At 45.4% G+C, this 17,713-nt stretch overlaps 1 protein-coding gene across 3 annotated transcripts in view; it reads right to left on the bottom strand.

Annotated features, from left to right (window-relative positions):
• ARAP1 (ArfGAP with RhoGAP domain, ankyrin repeat and PH domain 1) overlaps positions 1-17,713 on the bottom strand; it is a 319,552-nt gene that overhangs the window by 119,395 nt on the left and 182,444 nt on the right. For all 3 annotated transcript variants that reach the window (XM_030199983.1, XM_030199984.1, XM_030199985.1), the window contains 3 exons: positions 16,248-16,447; positions 12,950-13,035; positions 6,150-6,332 (listed from right to left, as the gene is read on the bottom strand). In XM_030199983.1, coding sequence (XP_030055843.1) covers positions 6,150-6,332; positions 12,950-13,035; positions 16,248-16,447 — 469 coding nt within the window. The remainder of the gene's footprint in view (positions 1-6,149; positions 6,333-12,949; positions 13,036-16,247; positions 16,448-17,713) is intronic.

The following is a 17,713-nucleotide window of genomic DNA, read 5'->3' as shown; positions in this document are numbered from 1 at the left end:
CCCCCAAAACCCACTGTACCCACATGTAGGTACCCCCCTTCACCCCTTAGGGCTATGGTAATGGTGTAGATTTGTGGCGAGTGGGTTTTGGGGGGGATTTAGGGGGCTCAGCACCCTGCTATGCACCTGGAAGCTATTTTTTTTTAAGTGCCCCCTAGGGTGCCCAGTTGGTGTCCTGGCATGTGAGGGGGGCCAGTGCACTACAAATGCTGGCTCCTCCCACGCCCAAATGCCTTGCATTTCGCCGGGTTTGAGATGGCCGGGCCCGGTTTCCATTATGGCTGAAAAACGAAGCCGGCCATCTCATATAGACCCGGCGATCCTGCTCTAAACCCGGTGAGCGATTTGGCCGGCGCCAAGCGTATTTCGAAAATACGCTTGGCTCCGCCCCGTTGCGGAGCAGGCCCCATTTGGCCATCGATTTGGCTCCTCCACGTTACAAGAGCTCCTGCACTGTCTTGGGCTTTGAGATTCATCAGTTCTGTCCTGTTTCTCGCTTGGCCTTTCCCAGTAGTATCCTGCGGTTGGTGGTTATTCCCAGGGACTCAGGCCCAGATGCACTAAGATCCCCGTTAAGAATCCGTCCGTATTTCCAAATTGGTAAAAATGACCGATTTGGAAATACAGATGGATTCCCGAAGAGAATCGCATGCAAATGAGCTGCTGCTCATTGCTTTTGTGACCCAGCTCATTTGCATGTGATATGGGGGAAGCCAGTCGGCCAGCTGAGCATGCTCAGAGCAGACCATCGCTAAGCGTGGCTGCTCTGCGCACGCTACAGACAAGCTGCGTGTACGAAAGCCGAAGTAGCTTCCCCCCACCCCCTTTTCAAAAACTGTGATGCCGGGAGTCTGCATTTGCTGATTGTGCTGCTCGGCCAGACGATTTGGGGAATGTAGCGGCGAAGGCAGAAGAAGGGTGGGTGGCATGGAGGAATTCGGAGGCACAGCTACTTTGAGCTCATGGGCAGACCAGAACCTGGCACCGGATGAAACGGAGCAATAATATGTGCTGTGTTCTCCTGGGGTAGTGGGGGGGGGGGCAGCGGCGGCGGCAGATCCCGAAACTTTCAGCTGCTTCCCATCCCCGGGTTCTCGCTCATGCTAGAACAGCTGATTTTTAAAAGAAAAGGAAGACAGGCAATCGATTTAAAGAGTGATGACCAAAATGTACCGTGTGCACTGTGATGTCTGTTTTAGTGGCCTTTTACCAGAAGAAAAGAAAATAAGATGATACCTTTTTTATTGGACATAACTTAATACATTTCTTGATTAGCTTTCGAAGGTTGCCCTTCTTCCAGATCGGGTTCTACATGGAATGTTGCTACTCTTTCAGATTCTGCGTGGAATCTTGTCACTCTTTAGCATTCCGGAATCTTGCTGTTCTTTGGGGTTCTGCATGGAACGTTGCTACTCTTTGAGATTCTGCCTGGAATCTTGTTACTCTCTAGGGTTCCAGAATCTTGATATTCTTTGGGGTTCTACATGTAGAGAGGTGTGGTAGCCGTGTTAGTCCACTCTTAAGGTTATCAATAGAAATCAAACAAAATAAAACATGGAAAAGAAAATAAGATGATACCTTTTTTTATTGGACATAACTTAATACATTTCTTGATTAGCTTTGGAAGGTTGCCCTTCTTCCAGATCGGGTTCTACATGGAATGTTGCTACTCTTTGAGATTCTGCGTGGAATCTTGTCACTCTTTAGCATTCCGGAATCTTGCTGTTCTTTGGGGTTCTGCGTGGAACGTTGCTACTCTTTGAGATTCTGCCTGGAATCTTGTTACTCTTTAGGGTTCCAGAATCTTGCTATTCTTTGAGGTTCTACATGTAGAGAGGTGTGGTAGCCGTGTTAGTCCACTCTTAAGGTTATCAATAGAAATCAAACAAAATAAAACATGGAAAAGAAAATAAGATGATACCTTTTTTATTGGACATAACTTAATACATTTCTGGATTAGCTTTCGAAGGTTGCCCTTCTTCCAGATCGGGTTCTACATGGAATGTTGCTACTCTTTCAGATTCTGCGTGGAATCTTGTCACTCTTTAGCATTCCGGAATCTTGCTGTTCTTTGGGGTTCTGCATGGAACGTTGCTACTCTTTGAGATTCTGCCTGGAATCTTGTTACTCTCTAGGGTTCCAGAATCTTGATATTCTTTGGGGTTCTACATGTAGAGAGGTGTGGTAGCCGTGTTAGTCCACTCTTAAGGTTATCAATAGAAATCAAACAAAATAAAACATGGAAAAGAAAATAAGATGATACCTTTTTTTATTGGACATAACTTAATACATTTCTTGATTAGCTTTGGAAGGTTGCCCTTCTTCCAGATCGGGTTCTACATGGAATGTTGCTACTCTTTGAGATTCTGCGTGGAATCTTGTCACTCTTTAGCATTCCGGAATCTTGCTGTTCTTTGGGGTTCTGCGTGGAACGTTGCTACTCTTTGAGATTCTGCCTGGAATCTTGTTACTCTTTAGGGTTCCAGAATCTTGCTATTCTTTGAGGTTCTACATGTAGAGAGGTGTGGTAGCCGTGTTAGTCCACTCTTAAGGTTATCAATAGAAATCAAACAAAATAAAACATGGAAAAGAAAATAAGATGATACCTTTTTTATTGGACATAACTTAATACATTTCTGGATTAGCTTTCGAAGGTTGCCCTTCTTCCAGATCGGGTTCTACATGGAATGTTGCTACTCTTTCAGATTCTGCGTGGAATCTTGTCACTCTTTAGCATTCCGGAATCTTGCTGTTCTTTGGGGTTCTGCGTGGAACGTTGCTACTCTTTGAGATTCTGCCTGGAATCTTGTTACTCTTTAGGGTTCCAGAATCTTGATATTCTTTGGGGTTCTACATGTAGAGAGGTGTGGTAGCCGTGTTAGTCCACTCTTAAGGTTATCAATAGAAATCAAACAAAATAAAACATGGAAAAGAAAATAAGATGATACCTTTTTTTATTGGACATAACTTAATACATTTCTGGATTAGCTTTCGAAGGTTGCCCTTCTTTGTCAGATCGCTACCACACCTCTCTATCAGAAGAAAGAAAATTTGCACGAATATAACACATGCTAACTGTGGATACACAAAAAAAACCCACCCCTTCCCTCTACTGTTTCAGCTGTCATGTGCATATGTTACTGTTTCTGTCCAAGTTGCCTTCTCTCTTACAGTAGCATATCAGAGAGATGGTAGCGGACAATAAAGGGGAGAGAGAGTCCTTGAGGCAGCTTAGAGCGAAACAAGATTCATGTGGGCAAAGAAGTCAACTTATCGCTTTGGATTTTGAAATTAACTCTCCTTTTGAGATACATTAATAATATTAGTTGGATTAAATAAATAAGTTTAGAGGCACTTTAGACAATTTGAACAAATATTTATATTTATTTATTTGTTTGTTACATTTGTATCCCACATTTTCCCACCTATTTGCAGGCTCAATGTGGCTTACATAGTATCGGAGAGGTGTTTGCAGACTCCGGTGTAAACAAATACAGATAGCAACATTCCATGCAGAACCTCAAATAGTAGCAACATTCCATGTAGAATCTCAGATTTATTTATTTGTTACATTTGTATCCCCATTTTCCCACCTATTTGCAGGCTCAATGTGGCTTACATAGTATCGGAGAGGTGTTTGCAGACTCCGGTGTAAACAAATACAGATAGCAACATTCCATGCAGAACCTCAAATAGTAGCAACATTCCATGTAGAACCTCAAATAGTAGCAACATTCCATGTAGAATCTCAGATTTATTTATTTGTTACATTTGTATCCCCATTTTCCCACCTATTTGCAGGCTCAATGTGGCTTACATAGTATCGGAGAGGTGTTTGCAGACTCCGGTGTAAACAAATACAGATAGCAACATTCCATGCAGAACCTCAAATAGTAGCAACATTCCATGCAGAACCTCAAATAGTAGCAACATTCCATGTAGAACCTCAAATAGTAGCAACATTCCATGTAGAATCTCAGATTTATTTATTTGTTACATTTGTATCCCACATTTTCTCACCTATTTGCAGGCTCAATGTGGCTTACATAGTATCGGAGAGGTGTTTGCAGACTCCGGTGTAAACAAATACAGATAGCAACATTCCATGCAGAACCTCAAGTAGTAGCAACATTCCATGTAGAATCTCAGATTTATTTATTTGTTACATTTGTATCCCACATTTTCCCACCTATTTGCAGGCTCAATGTGGCTTACATAGTATCGGAGAGGTGTTTGCAGACTCCGGTGTAAACAAATACAGATAGCAACATTCCATGCAGAACCTCAAGTAGTAGCAACATTCCATGTAGAATCTCAGATTTATTTATTTGTTACATTTGTATCCCACATTTTCCCACCTATTTGCAGGCTCAATGTGGCTTACATAGTACCGAAGAGGCGTTTGCTGATTCCGGTAAGAACAAATACAAAGTGATGTTGGGTAAGATAGGTTAGAGTGGAACAGACACAGTTGGGGCATCGTTGAGCGGAAGAGTTATGTTATGTCCATTTCGTGCTTTGGTTTCGTTGTATTGCAGAGTCCTGGCATTTAAAGTTGGGTCGGTAGGGTAAGCCTTTTTGAACAGGTTAGTTTTTAGTGATTTCCGGAAATTTAAGTGGTCATACATTGTTTTCACGGCCTTTGGTAAAGCCTTCCACAGTTGTGTGCTTATGTAGGAAAAACTGGATGCGTAGGTTGATTTGTATTTGAGTCCTTTGCAGCTTGGGTAGTGGAGGTTTAGGTACGTTCGTGTGGACCTGGTTGTGTTTCTGGTTGGTAGGTCTATGAGGTCTGTCATGTATCCTGGGGCTTCGCCATAGATAATTTTATGAACTAGGGTGCATAATAAAGATCAATTTTTATTAAATTTGGACCAGTAACAATTTGGTGTATAAACCTCCAGCGGCAATGAGATATAGAGCCATTTGAGAGACACTGACGAGGTCCTTTAATGACTGGAGAGTATTTGTAAGGGAACGTTGATTGCACTGTATCTTCAATAGGCTGCGGGTATGACTGGCATTTCGGCACATGCATCTACACCAGCCCTATGACTGGCAAAAGTGCTCTTACCTAAGCACATATACACCCAGATGCACTGCTAATTTATACAGCATCTCCTCTCCAGTCACTGTGGTGGCAGAGCTTCTGTGGCAAGTAGAAAAGGTGGTACAGTGGAATTGTAGATTGGGTCACTTTTCTTCCTTTATAGCTGGATTTTGTATCCAGTCTCCCCCTTTTTCCCCTTCCGACCAACGATCAAAGAATAAATGAGGCTGTGGGTGTGCCTGGAGGGGACATCCCAGTACCTTCCAATGCAAACCAATGAATACCCCGGTTCTAGGTCAGTTCCCACTGGACAGTTCCCCCCACCAATTCCCATCAGGACAATTTCCGCTGAACCAATTCCCATCGCACCAGGGAGGACAAAGCCAAAAAATACAAAACAAACTAGGACGAATAATCTCCCTCCCTTTTGTCTTCCACATCGTTTGGGGGCCAGTACCCCCCTCATATCCCGCCCCCCACAACATTAACTTTTACACATCCCTTTCCCCTTCTAGATATGCAGTTCATACACCCACCACAGTAGGCTTCAACCTAATTCATGTTTAATCTGGGATCTAAATGACATAAATAAGTAAATAAATAAATAAATAAATTGATAGATAATTACAAAGTGCAGTTCATGTGCCCCCACACACCCCCAAACTAGGTTTCAGCCTAATTCAGCCTCTCAAAATGACACACTGATTACGATTTATAACAAATTACTACTCTACCTATGAAAAGTTATTCCGTTATTATACGCCCTCTGTGTACATCCGTATGTCGCTCTAACCAACTTATGGGACCCGATACAAGAAAGAAGCTACAGACTAGGGAGGGTGGGAAATGTCTGGGGGGAACTGTTCCCTTAAGTGGGAATTGTCCTAGGTAGGAATTGTCTTGGGGGGAACTGGTGGGTGGGAACTCGCCTGATATCGAATACCCCTTCACTGCATTACACACCACACCAACCCAACACAATCCGCTGCTCCCAACAACAGCGCACTGTCTTCAGACACCCAGAAGACGCTAATGAATTTCCAGTACCCGTAACACCTGAGCAACACATGAACAACAAAATCTGAAGGGTAGTGCCTACCTTGTTCAGCTCCTCTTGGTTCCCGAACAGTGGGTGATAGCGTCGGTATTTCCCTTCTTTGTACTTGGCTGTGATGAACTGCCGCCTCTCTTGGCTGGTACTCATGGCGTTGATCGCTTCACTTGGGGGCACATTCGCTGCCCAGAACTGGCTCCCAACTGCATTGCCAAAGAGCTGGAAGAGCTGAAAATAAAGGAAGACATAGCCACATGATCAAAGACCTTCAAGTCAACAAAAGTCTTGCTAATGACCAATCCATCTTCTTCAGGTGGTCTACTGCCAAACCTCCCAATCAGCGGTGGTCCTACAACACCAGATCAATTCCTCATCCTCATAAAATTATCCAGGTGTCTCAAAACATCCAACAGTCTTGAAGGAGGAATTTCAAGAACCCCCATCACTCTCATGGTAATAAACAGCTCCCCATTGAGGTCATACGAAATGCTCCTTTTAATTCCCACTCCCCTCAATCCCCGTTATTGTAAACCAGGTTGTGAGACCTTTCAGTGGACCAAGAAACAATACATGAAAGTATACAAAGTTCAAATACAGATAGAGAAAAGCTGACGTAGCCCAGTTTTTGTTAGTTCCATAATCACAATCTATACGCTTTTTTTTCAACACAAGATTTACACTTAATTCTTCCAGTTTTGCCAGGGTCCAAACTGTTTTGCATTAACTGTTCACGTCATACAGGTTTCAAATCTCAGTCAAAAGGTCAAAGACAGACCCATCCTCAAATCACGGCTATTAGCATCAGTCTGCCTTGCCTACCTCCCTTCATTATTTCTTGATTATTCAGACAGTTCTCCTTCTCCTGAGTGACCTTTCTGTGTATTCTCTGGTCTCTTTCTCTTCCTAATTATCACTACTGATCTCCACCTGCTCCATGATATGCTCTCCTCACTTGGATTTTGGGGCTCTGTTCTGCCTTGGTTTTCTTTTTATCTCTCCCATTGCACATTTAGTCTACGGTCTGGTGGATCCTCTTCCACTGCTAACCCACTATCAGTTGCTGTACCTCAGTGCTTTTTCTTGGGACCTCTTCCTTTCTCCATCTATACTTCTTCCCTTGGTGCTCTGATCTCCTCCCATGGCTTTCAATATCATCTTTATGCTGATGACTCTCGGATCTACCTCTCCACACCAGAAATCGAGGCCCGAGTCTCAGCCTGCTTGTCTGACATTGCTGCCTGGATGTCTCACCGCCATCTGAAACTGAACACAGCCAAGACTGAACTTCTTATCTTCCCCCTAAACGCACCTCTCTTCTTCCCTTATGCTCTGTTTTTTGTGGATAACACTCTCATCCTTCATCGGCTTGTAACCTTGGGAGTCCTCTTTGAGCGGAGGAGTAGCCTAGTGGTTAGTGTAGTAGGTTAAGAACCTGTGGAGCTGGGTTCAATTCCCACTGCAGCTTCCAGTGACTCTGAGCAACTTCCTAACCCTCCATTGCCCCAGGTACAATACTTAGATTGTGAGCCCACAGAAAGGCAATATATCAAATCCCACTACAGAAGCATTGCCACACTGGGACAGACCAAAGGTCCATCAAGCTCAACATCGTGTTTCCAACAGTGGCCAATCCAGGTCACAAATACCTGGCAAGATCCCAAAAAGGTTCAATACATTTTATGCAGCTGATCCCAGAAATAAGCAGTGGACTTTCCCCAAGTCCATTTAATAATGGTCTATGGACATTTCCTTTAGGAAGCCGTCCAGACCTTTTTTAAACCCTGCTAAGCTAACCGCCTTTACCACATTTTCTGGCAACGAGTTCCAGAGTTTAATTACACGTTGAGTGAAGAAATATTTTCCCCGATTCGTAATAAATTTACTACTTAGTAGCTTCATCGCGTGCCCCCTAATCCTAGTCCCTCTTTCTCTGCACATATTCAACAAGCTGCTAAAACTTGTTGTTTCGTTCTCTTTAACATCACCAAATTTCATCCCTTCCTTTCTGAGCATATTACCAAAACCCTCATCAACGTCACACTTAGACTACTGCAATTTGCTCCTCATTATGGATATTGTGGTGCTAATATACTGTGTGGGCTGCTTCCAGCTCACAGAGAGCTCCTTAGACATTAAACCATCTCTCTCCCCTTCACTCTGTTCAAAATACCGCCGCGTGACTTATCTTCCATCAGTGTCACTCGACTCACATAACCCCCCCCCCCTCTCCTCACGTCACTTCATCGGCTCTCTTCCAGCTGGCTCTCTCCCTCCAGGTTTTTAAACCCCCTTTCCATACATCCTGCAAATGCTTGTCAGCAACGCCACCTTTCCAACAGCACCACATGGCTCTCGCGGTACCCAAACTCCCGCGCTGCTCTCTCAGTCTTGCGAGAACAGTTCAGGAATCTGGGCAGGGCATGGTTCAAATTCAGTGAGCTGCATAGTGAAGGCAGAAAACAGAAGAGAAATTTGTGCTCATTAGCAAACATTCAGTTCGTTTGCTCGTGTTAAAAAATTCAGTGCATGCTAAAATCAATTTAACATATGTTAACCCGTGAATTAATGTGTTGATTAACACACATTAAAAAGTTTGAACCTTTTAGATATTTTGTTAGAAGGAATGTGTGATACAGACCAAAATATATTCACAAATCAGGAGCAAAGCGTCTGAAAGTGACCCAAAACTGAACATTTTTGCTGTGCACATATGTGAAACAGGTCTCTGGAGAAGACGGGGAGACGGCATGCATGGAACCAGGGAGCCACGCTTAGAAGCTGCCACAAGCCCCCGGGACTTACACTGTTGTAAGATATGGTATGCTATTAGGGTCTTATACCCCACAAAATCCCTAGAACTCCAGGTTCAGAGCGGGTTAGATTAAACACAAAAAAATACATCCAAAACTAACATACTATTATTCATACTACATTTATTTATCTTTTTATTTGTTTATTACATTTGTACCCCGCGCTTTCCCACACATAAGCAGGCTCAATGCGGCTTAATAGTAAATAGTAAATAGAATTACCGAGTCTTGAAGGAGAATATTACAAATTGTAGTAAACATAGTAATAGTGGGGTTTTAAGGATACGTAAATTAACATGGAGAGGTAAAAAAAGATAGGATGTGTAGAAGGAAAAGAATTGGGAAGGATAAGGTATAGGAAGGATGGAGAAGGAAAGCTTGAGGATGAGCATAAGGAGATTGGGAGACATGTTCTAAGGTATAGTAATGGTCAGGACAGGAATCATGTGGGTGGGCTTAAAGTTAAGTTGGGTCGTTAGGGTAAGCTTTCTTGAAGAGATGGGTCTTCAACGCTTTCTTTTCTGAAGGGTAGATGGTCGTCGATTGTTCGGATGGATCTTGGCAGAGCGTTCCAAAGCTGGCTGCCCAAAAAGGAGAAACTGGATGCATAGGAGGTCTTGTACGTAATACCTTTGCAGTTGGGAAGGTGTAAATTGAGGTAAGTACGAGAAGACATCGATCCGTTTCTGGTTGGGAGGTCGATGAGGTCATTCATGTAGTCAGGGGATTCTCCATATATTATCTTATGAATCAATGTGTGGACTTTAAAATTAATTCTTTCTCTGATGGGGAGCCAATGAAGCTTCCCTCGAAGAGGTGTTGCGCTATCGAATTTTGACTTGCCAAAGATAAGTCTGGCTGCTGTGCTTTATAACACAACCTAATCAAAAATAAGTTCAAAAAAACCATGTTGTCAGTCTCTTCCTAAAAATACTTTAAGATGGACTTTGGCAAACATGCACGGGTAATAAATTCCAGAACTCAATCACAGAATAATAATAAGGCTCTAAATGGACTTTCTGATATCCAATACCCTTAACAGGTGGGAAAGAGAACATTAAACCCTCGTAACTGCGGGGTCTGGACTGAGAATCCAGCAAACTAACCAAAAGAGGAAATTAATCAAGAGAATCACCGCATAGTGTTTTCAATACTAAAACAACAACATAATTTGAATTTAACACGTGTTTTGACTGGCAGCCGGCGCAGATCCAAAAACAAAGGAGTCACATGGTCAGACTTAGATCTTCGATATATCAATCTTGCTGCTGTATTTCGAATCAAGCATAACTTCTTCATAAGCTTCACCGATAACCCAGTATATAAAGCAATTAAATAATCTAATGATTGCAGTAACACTCTAAAATGCTGTGCATTCTGGAAACATCACCGCCTCCCTGTGGCACAGCTCTGTCACGGACTCTCAGCGTGACCCTCAGCTGAAAAACGTCCAAGTGTTAGGAATGCCCAGATCCCACCCTTAACACACCCCTGGCACGCCCCCTCGTGATTTGAACGCACTTCTGATGGACTTACTACTACTACTACTATTTATCATTTCTATAGCGCTACTAGACGTACGCAGCGCTGTACACTTGAACATGAAGAGACAGTCCCTGCTCCACAGAGCTTACAATCTAATTAGGACAGACAAACAGGACAAATAAGGGATAAAGACAAAGAGTAGCAAGATTCCGGAATCCCAGAGTAGCAAGATTCTGTGCAGAATCCCAAAGACTAACAAGATTCCGGAATCCCAGAGTAGCAACATTCCGGAATCCCAAAGAGTAGCAACATTCTGGAATCCCAACTACTACTACTACTTATCATTTCTAAAGCGCTACTAGACGTACGCAGCACTGTACACTTGAACATGAAGAGACAGTCCCTGCTCCACAGAGCTTACAGTCTAATTAGGACAGACAAACAGGACAAATAAGGGATAAGGACAAAGGGTAGCAAGATTCCAGAATCCAAAATAGCAAGATTCCGGAACCCAAATAATAGCAAGATTCCGGAATCCCAACTACTACTACTATTTATCATTTCTAAAGCGCTACTAGATGTACGCAGCGCTGTACACTTGAACATGAAGAGACAGTCCCTGCTCCACAGAGCTTACAATCTAATTAGGACAGACAGACAGAACAAACTCACTCAAACTCCACACACTACTGGTCACATCATCTATTCATGACTTCATACAAAAACATCTAAAAATTGGTTTTGAAAATACCAATTTGGAAATTTTTGTGAGAAAAACATCCAAATGCAAATTTATGCCACCTTTTGGATGTTTTTCTCTTTTGAAAATAAGCTCCATAGGCACTTAAGTGTATTTATAAAACAGCTAAACACATGTGCCTTCTTGCCCAACTAACCTAGGCACCCTGTTATAAAGCTACCCTCTTAAAGCCTGGTAACCAACTAATATGTGAGGGCTGAGATCTTTGTACAGATAAGATGAATCCACACTGCAAGCCAAAGACTTCCTGTCAGTGGCGTACCAAGGGGGGGGGGCAGTGGGGGCGGTCCGCCCCGGCTTGTTGGCTCCGAGTCCGCTCGTTCCCTCCCTGCTGCTCCCTCTGCGCGGAACAGGTTACTTCCTGTTCCGGGGCAGAGGAAGCAGCAGGGAATGAGCGGACTCGGAGCCGACAGGCGCCCGGCACCCCCCCAGCAGGTACAAATGCACCCGGGGAGGGTCGCGCTGCACCCGGGTGAGGGGTGTAATTTCGCTGGGGGGGGGGGCACTGCACCCGGGGGGGGGGGGCTTATCGGCGATCCGCCCCGGGTGTCAGCCAGCCTAGGAACGCCACTGCTTCCTATAGAGAAGCACCGTACCTCCAAACAGTTCCGAATCCTCTCTTCTTACCCCAGCCCTCATATCTCATTTCCCCTCCTCCTCTAGCCTCTTTCTGAGGGAAAACATCTGGGAAGAAGCTGAGAAATGGAAGCCAGACCAAGGAATTTCAAGATGAAGTTTGCCAGCAACCACAAAAATAGTCCAAGGATGAGCTAAAAACATGTCCTGTGCTCTTACTCCTGTCCAACTGTGGCAGCGTCTCACTTCTGGGGGTTGCACTTTCAAAACTTGTTTATGCGACAAACAGCCTTACATTCATGGGGAGTGGGCTGACCTCCCCCTTCCTCCTTCCATGAACAGATCAATAGTTAAAAGTACTAAATGAGAGGCAACCTGGTGCGTGATCAGAAATTTCCCTGTTTCTGCAAGCACTTAAGTACATGAGTATTGCCATACTGGGACAGACCAAAGTCCAGCAAGCCCAGCATCATGTTTCCAAAAGTGGCCAATCCAGGTTACAAGTGCCTGGCAAGATCCCAAAACAGTACACTACATTTTATACTGTTTATCCTAGAAATAAGCAGTGGATTTTCCCCAAGTCCATTTTAATAATGGTCTGTGGACTTTTCTTTTAGGAAGCCATCCAAACCTTTTTTTTTAAACCCTGCTAAGCTAACCGCTTTTACTACATTCTCTGGCAATGAATTCCAGAGTTTAATTACACGTTGAGTGATGAAATATTTTCTCTGATTTATTTTAAATTTACTACTTTGTAGCTTCATTGCATGCTCCCTAGTGTATGAGCTGCTGGTACAGTTTCACAAAAGGAGAGCCCCACACTTCCACCTCCTGCTCTTAGACTGCCCCAATACTGCTCAGACATCACTGCAACATCTTTGATTTGAGCAGTGATGAATTAAACTATGTGTGTTGGGGGGGGTGGACAGATGACAGGCAGATGGGGCTGTTGCTAAGCCCAAGCCCAAGCCCAGATGGGTCTCATGAAGGATCAAACTAACAGTATGAATCCTGTTATACTCATTTCTTTGAGGAGAAGGAGGGGGGTCCACGGTTTGGATACCACCTAAGGATCAAATGTTCTTAATCCATCCCTGAACCTGCTCCTTGAATTCCATTTTACCTCTATAGCATAATGCAGTGGTTGAGAAAAAAGGGAACACATTGCACCTAAATACTCAAGTTAGCAAAATCCGGTCAGCCTGAGGCAGTACCTGAATGAGTTCTTCAGTCCAGACCTTTCTGTCCATCTTGAGACTCCGCACTTTGCTCACACTCGGACCCAGACCTCTGTGCTCTCCTGAGGTTTCACAAAAAAAATAAAATAATAATAATAATAGAAGTGAAATGAATATAGTCGTGTCAGGGCTGGCCCAAGTTGCTTTGGAAGCGCCCCTCCCCCGTTGCATCGCTTTTGCCACCCCCTCCATCCCTCCCTCTTCCCTGTGGGTTTGGCATTTCTCCCTCCCTTGGGCTGGCATTTGTCCCCCCTCCCCACAGGTCTGTCACTGCTGCCTCACCTCTCACTCCCCCGTAGTCCTGTAAAGCTTATGTTGGTTGCTGGTGGTGGCAACAACAGCAGGATAACATCCTGTCCACTGGTAATTGAGCCAAAGCAGGCAGGAAACGGCAGAGGGAAGAACAGAGGCTGGCCAAAGGCAGTCTGTCATACCTGCTGCTGATGTCAGAGACTGACGTAACCTTTACAGGACTGCAGGGGGTGAGAGAGGTGAGGGAGCAGTGCCGTACCATTGGGGGGGGGAGACAACCTGTAGAGCAGGTCAGGTCAAAGGCTGGGTATTTTAGCACCCTTAATTGCCGGCACCTTAGGCCAGCCTCACTTGGTCTGATGGTTAAGCCAGCCCTTAGTCATGGGGGCTGCTTCCGGCTCACAGAGAGCTCCTGGACTCTTCAGCAATCAGAAGAAGAAGAGATAACGTGATGGCCTCTGTGGTACAGGAATCCCAGACAGAATTCTCATCCCAGAATTAAAGGGCTGCAGAAGACCCCCAAAGGACTTTTCTCACTGTTCTGTGCTACTGAACAATTTTATAAAAGATCACCTTAAAATATGTGGATAAACTATGTCTAGTTTATAAAGGGAAAAATAGAAAAATAAATGCAATGGACCATTAAAAAAGGTGAAAAGGAACCGATACCATCAAGGACAAAATTAGCTCACCGTCAACATTTCATAATATAAGTGGTGGAAGTTAACAACCGTAAAGCAAAATGTTTGTAATATAACTTGTCTTAAATCTGATTTGAAGCACTGAACAGCTCCTTGAAAACTCTGTAGAGTAACGGACATACCATCGGGTTTCTCAGTCTGCGTCAGGGAGCCCACAGCCTTGGTGCATGGGTGAGTGCGGAGTGACTAAGGTATTTATTTATTTATTTATTTATTTATAGCATTTGTATCCCCCATTTTCCCACCTCTTTGCAGGCTCAATGTGGCTTACAAGGTAGACTTGCAGGCTTATTTTCGAAAGAGAAGGGCGCCTATCTTTCGACACAAATCAGGAGACGGCGTCCTTCTCTCAGGGTCGCTCAAATCGGCATAATCGAAAGCTGATTTTGGGTGTCCTCAACTGCTTCCCATCGCAGGGACGACCCAAGTTCACGGGGGCGAGTCGGCACCGTAGCGAAGGTGGGACTGGGGCGTGATTAGGAGATGGGCATCCTCGGCCGATAATGGAAAAAAGAAGGGCGTCCCTGACGAACACTTGGCCAACTTTACTTGGTCCATTTTTTTCTTGCGACCAAGCCGTGAAAAGGTGCCCGAACTGACCAGATGACCACCAGAGGGAATCGGGGATTACCTCCCCTTACTCCCCCAGTGGTCACCAACCCCCTCCGACCCTAAAAAAAAAGTTTAAAATTTTTTTTTTGCCAGCCTCAAATGTCATACCCAGCTCCATCACAGCAGTATGCAGGTCCCTGGAGCAGTTTTTAGTGGGTGCAGTGGACTTCAGGCAAGCAGACATAGGCCCATCCCCCCTACCTGTTACACTTGTGGTGGTAAATGTGAGCCCTCCAAAACCCACTGTACCCATATGTAGGTGACCCCCTTCACCCCTTAGGGCTATGGTAGTGGTGTACAGTTGTGGGGAGTGGGTTTTGGGGGGGGCTCAGCACCCAAGGTAAGGGAGCTATGCACCTGGGAGCAATTTGTGAAGTCCACTGCAGTGCCCCCTAGGGTGCCCGGTTGGTGTCCTGGCATGTCAAAGGGACATTGGATTTGGTCATTTTTTGGATGGGCGTCCTCGGTTTCCATTATGGCCGAAAACCGGGGACAACCATCTCTAAGGTTGACCATCTCAACATTTAGGTCGACCATTTCTAAGGTCAACCTAAATGTTGAGATTTGAGTGTCCCCAACCGTATTATCGAAATGAAAGATGGACGCCCATCTTGTTTTGATAATACGGGTTTCCCCGCCCCTTCACCAGGACGTCCTTAGATGGGCGCCCTTAGAGATTTTATTTTTATTACATTTGTACCCCACACTTTCCCACTTATGGCAGGCTCAATGTGGCTTACATGGGGCAATGGAGGGTTAAGTGACTTGCCCAGAGTCACAAGGAGCTGCCTGAAGTGGGAATCGAACTCAGTTCATCAGTTCCCCAGGACCAAAGTCCACCACCCTAACCACTAGGCCACTCCTCCACTGTTGCTACTATTTGAGATTCTACATGGAATGTTGCTATTCCACTAGCAACATTCCATGTAGAAGTCGGCCCTTGCAGATCACCAATGTGGCCGCGCAGGCTTCTGCTTCTGTGAGTCTGTCAGACTCACAGAAGCCTGCGCAGCCTTCTACATGGAATGTTGCTAGTGGAATAGCAACATTCCATGTAGAATCTCCAATAGTATCTATTTTATTTTTGTTACATTTGTACCCTGCACTTTCCCACTCATGGCAGGCTCAATGCGGCTTACATGGGGCAATGGAGGGTTAAGTGACTTGCCCAGAGTCACAAGGAGCTACCTGTGCTTGAAGTGGGAATCAAACTCACTTCCTCAGTTCCCCAGGACCAAAGTCCACCACCCTAACCACTAGGCCACTCCTCCACTCCCCGTGGTTGTCCCCGTTCGATTATGCCCCTCTTGGTGTCTGCTCTGAAGATGTCTGAGGGTGAGCTGGCATCTAGTTGACAGTGTCTGAGGGTGAGCTGGTGTCTGGGTATGATGGTTGAGAGTGAACTGGTGTCTTGTATTGTGCTGTACGCGAGATTCTTTGCAGAGCTAAGGAAAGCATGTAACATAGGCAACACTTGCCAGTATCCAGGAAAAGAGGCACTGCTCAGTCATTGGGAGGAGTCCCTGTCAGTTCTAAGGCCCCGATTTACTGAGGCTTTTCTCCCATTCTGTATCTAAGGAAAAAATACTTAGTAAATCGCATCCTAAAATCACCTAATGAGTGTGAATTACTCCAATTCAGCAGACATCTCTGCCAGCTAACCATATCCAAATCCTCCTGCCAAGAGACACAGACAAATGATTCATTACCTGCACATCTCTTGCAGAAGATCACGCACAGGTTGACAGAAGCCCAGTCTGGCTTGGGGGAGTTGCAGTCCGCACAGAATCTGTTCGATTCCACTGACCATATCTTTTCAGCCACCTCGGTGTTGGACAGTGCCTCTGCAATGGATTGCTGCATGGCCGTCACCCACTCCTCCTTCTCAGCGTCCGACTCTGCCAAAAAACTGGGAGAAAGAATAACTCATGGAGATAACGGCTCCCACAGCAGCATGCACTTTCCACCTGAAGAAGCCTTTAATGCGCCAAAGCTAGCCACACACTCAGGACTGACCAAGGGTATCTAACGGCCTAGGTGAACATTCAGCCATGCGCTTCCCCACTATCCCAGGGCAGCTCAAAGCCTTACACCATCCCTTCCCCTTATAACCCAGCATCTCCCTTTCTCTTCCCTACCCTTCTCCCAACAGTCCAGCATCTCCCATCTCACCTTTCCCTATTCCCCAACAGTCTAGCATCTCCCATCTCCCCTTTCCCTAACCCGCAACAGTCCAGCATCTCCCATCTCCCCTTTCCCTATTCCCCAAGAGTCCAGCATCTCCCATCTCAACTTTCCCTATTCCCCAACAGTCCAGCATCTCCCATCTCCCCTTTCCCTATTCCCCAACAGTCCAGCATCTCCCATCTCAACTTTCCCTATTCCCCAACAGTCTAGCATCTCCCATCTCACCTTTCCCTATTCCCCAACAGTCTAGCATCTCCCATCTCCCCTTTCCCTAACCCGCAACAGTCCAGCATCTCCCATCTCCCCTTTCCCTATTCCCCAACAGTCTAGCATCTCCCATCTCAACTTTCCCTATTCCCCAACAGTCCAGCATCTCCCATCTCCCCTTTCCCTATTCCCCAACAGTCCAGCATCTCCCATCTCAACTTTCCCTATTCCCCAACAGTCTAGCATCTCCCATCTCACCTTTCCCTATTCCCCAACAGTCTAGCATCTCCCATCTCCCCTTTCCCTAACCCGCAACAGTCCAGCATCTCCCATCTCCCCTTTCCCTATTCCCCAACAGTCTAGCATCTCCCATCTCCCCTTTCCCTAACCCGCAACAGTCTAGCATCTCCCATCTCCCCTTTCCCTAACCCGCAACAGTCCAGCATCTCCCATCTCCCCTTTCCCTATTCCCCAACAGTCTAGCATCTCCCATCTCCCCTTTCCCTAACCCGCAACAGTCCAGCATCTCCCATCTCAACTTTCCCTATTCCCCAACAGTCCAGCATCTCCCATCTCAACTTTCCCTATTCCCCAACAGTCTAGCATATCCCATCTCCCCTTTCCCTAACCCGCAACAGTCCAGCATCTCCCATCTCCCCTTTCCCTATTCCTCAACAGTCCAGCATCTCCCATCTCAACTTTCCCTATTCCCCAACAGTCCAGCATCTCCCATCTCAACTTTCCCTATTCCCCAACAGTCTAGCATATCCCATCTCCCCTT

This window comes from Microcaecilia unicolor, chromosome 4 (assembly GCF_901765095.1).
Source record: "Microcaecilia unicolor chromosome 4, aMicUni1.1, whole genome shotgun sequence".
Taxonomy (NCBI): domain Eukaryota; kingdom Metazoa; phylum Chordata; class Amphibia; order Gymnophiona; family Siphonopidae; genus Microcaecilia; species Microcaecilia unicolor.
This window is presented reverse-complemented; position numbering and strand designations above follow the sequence as displayed.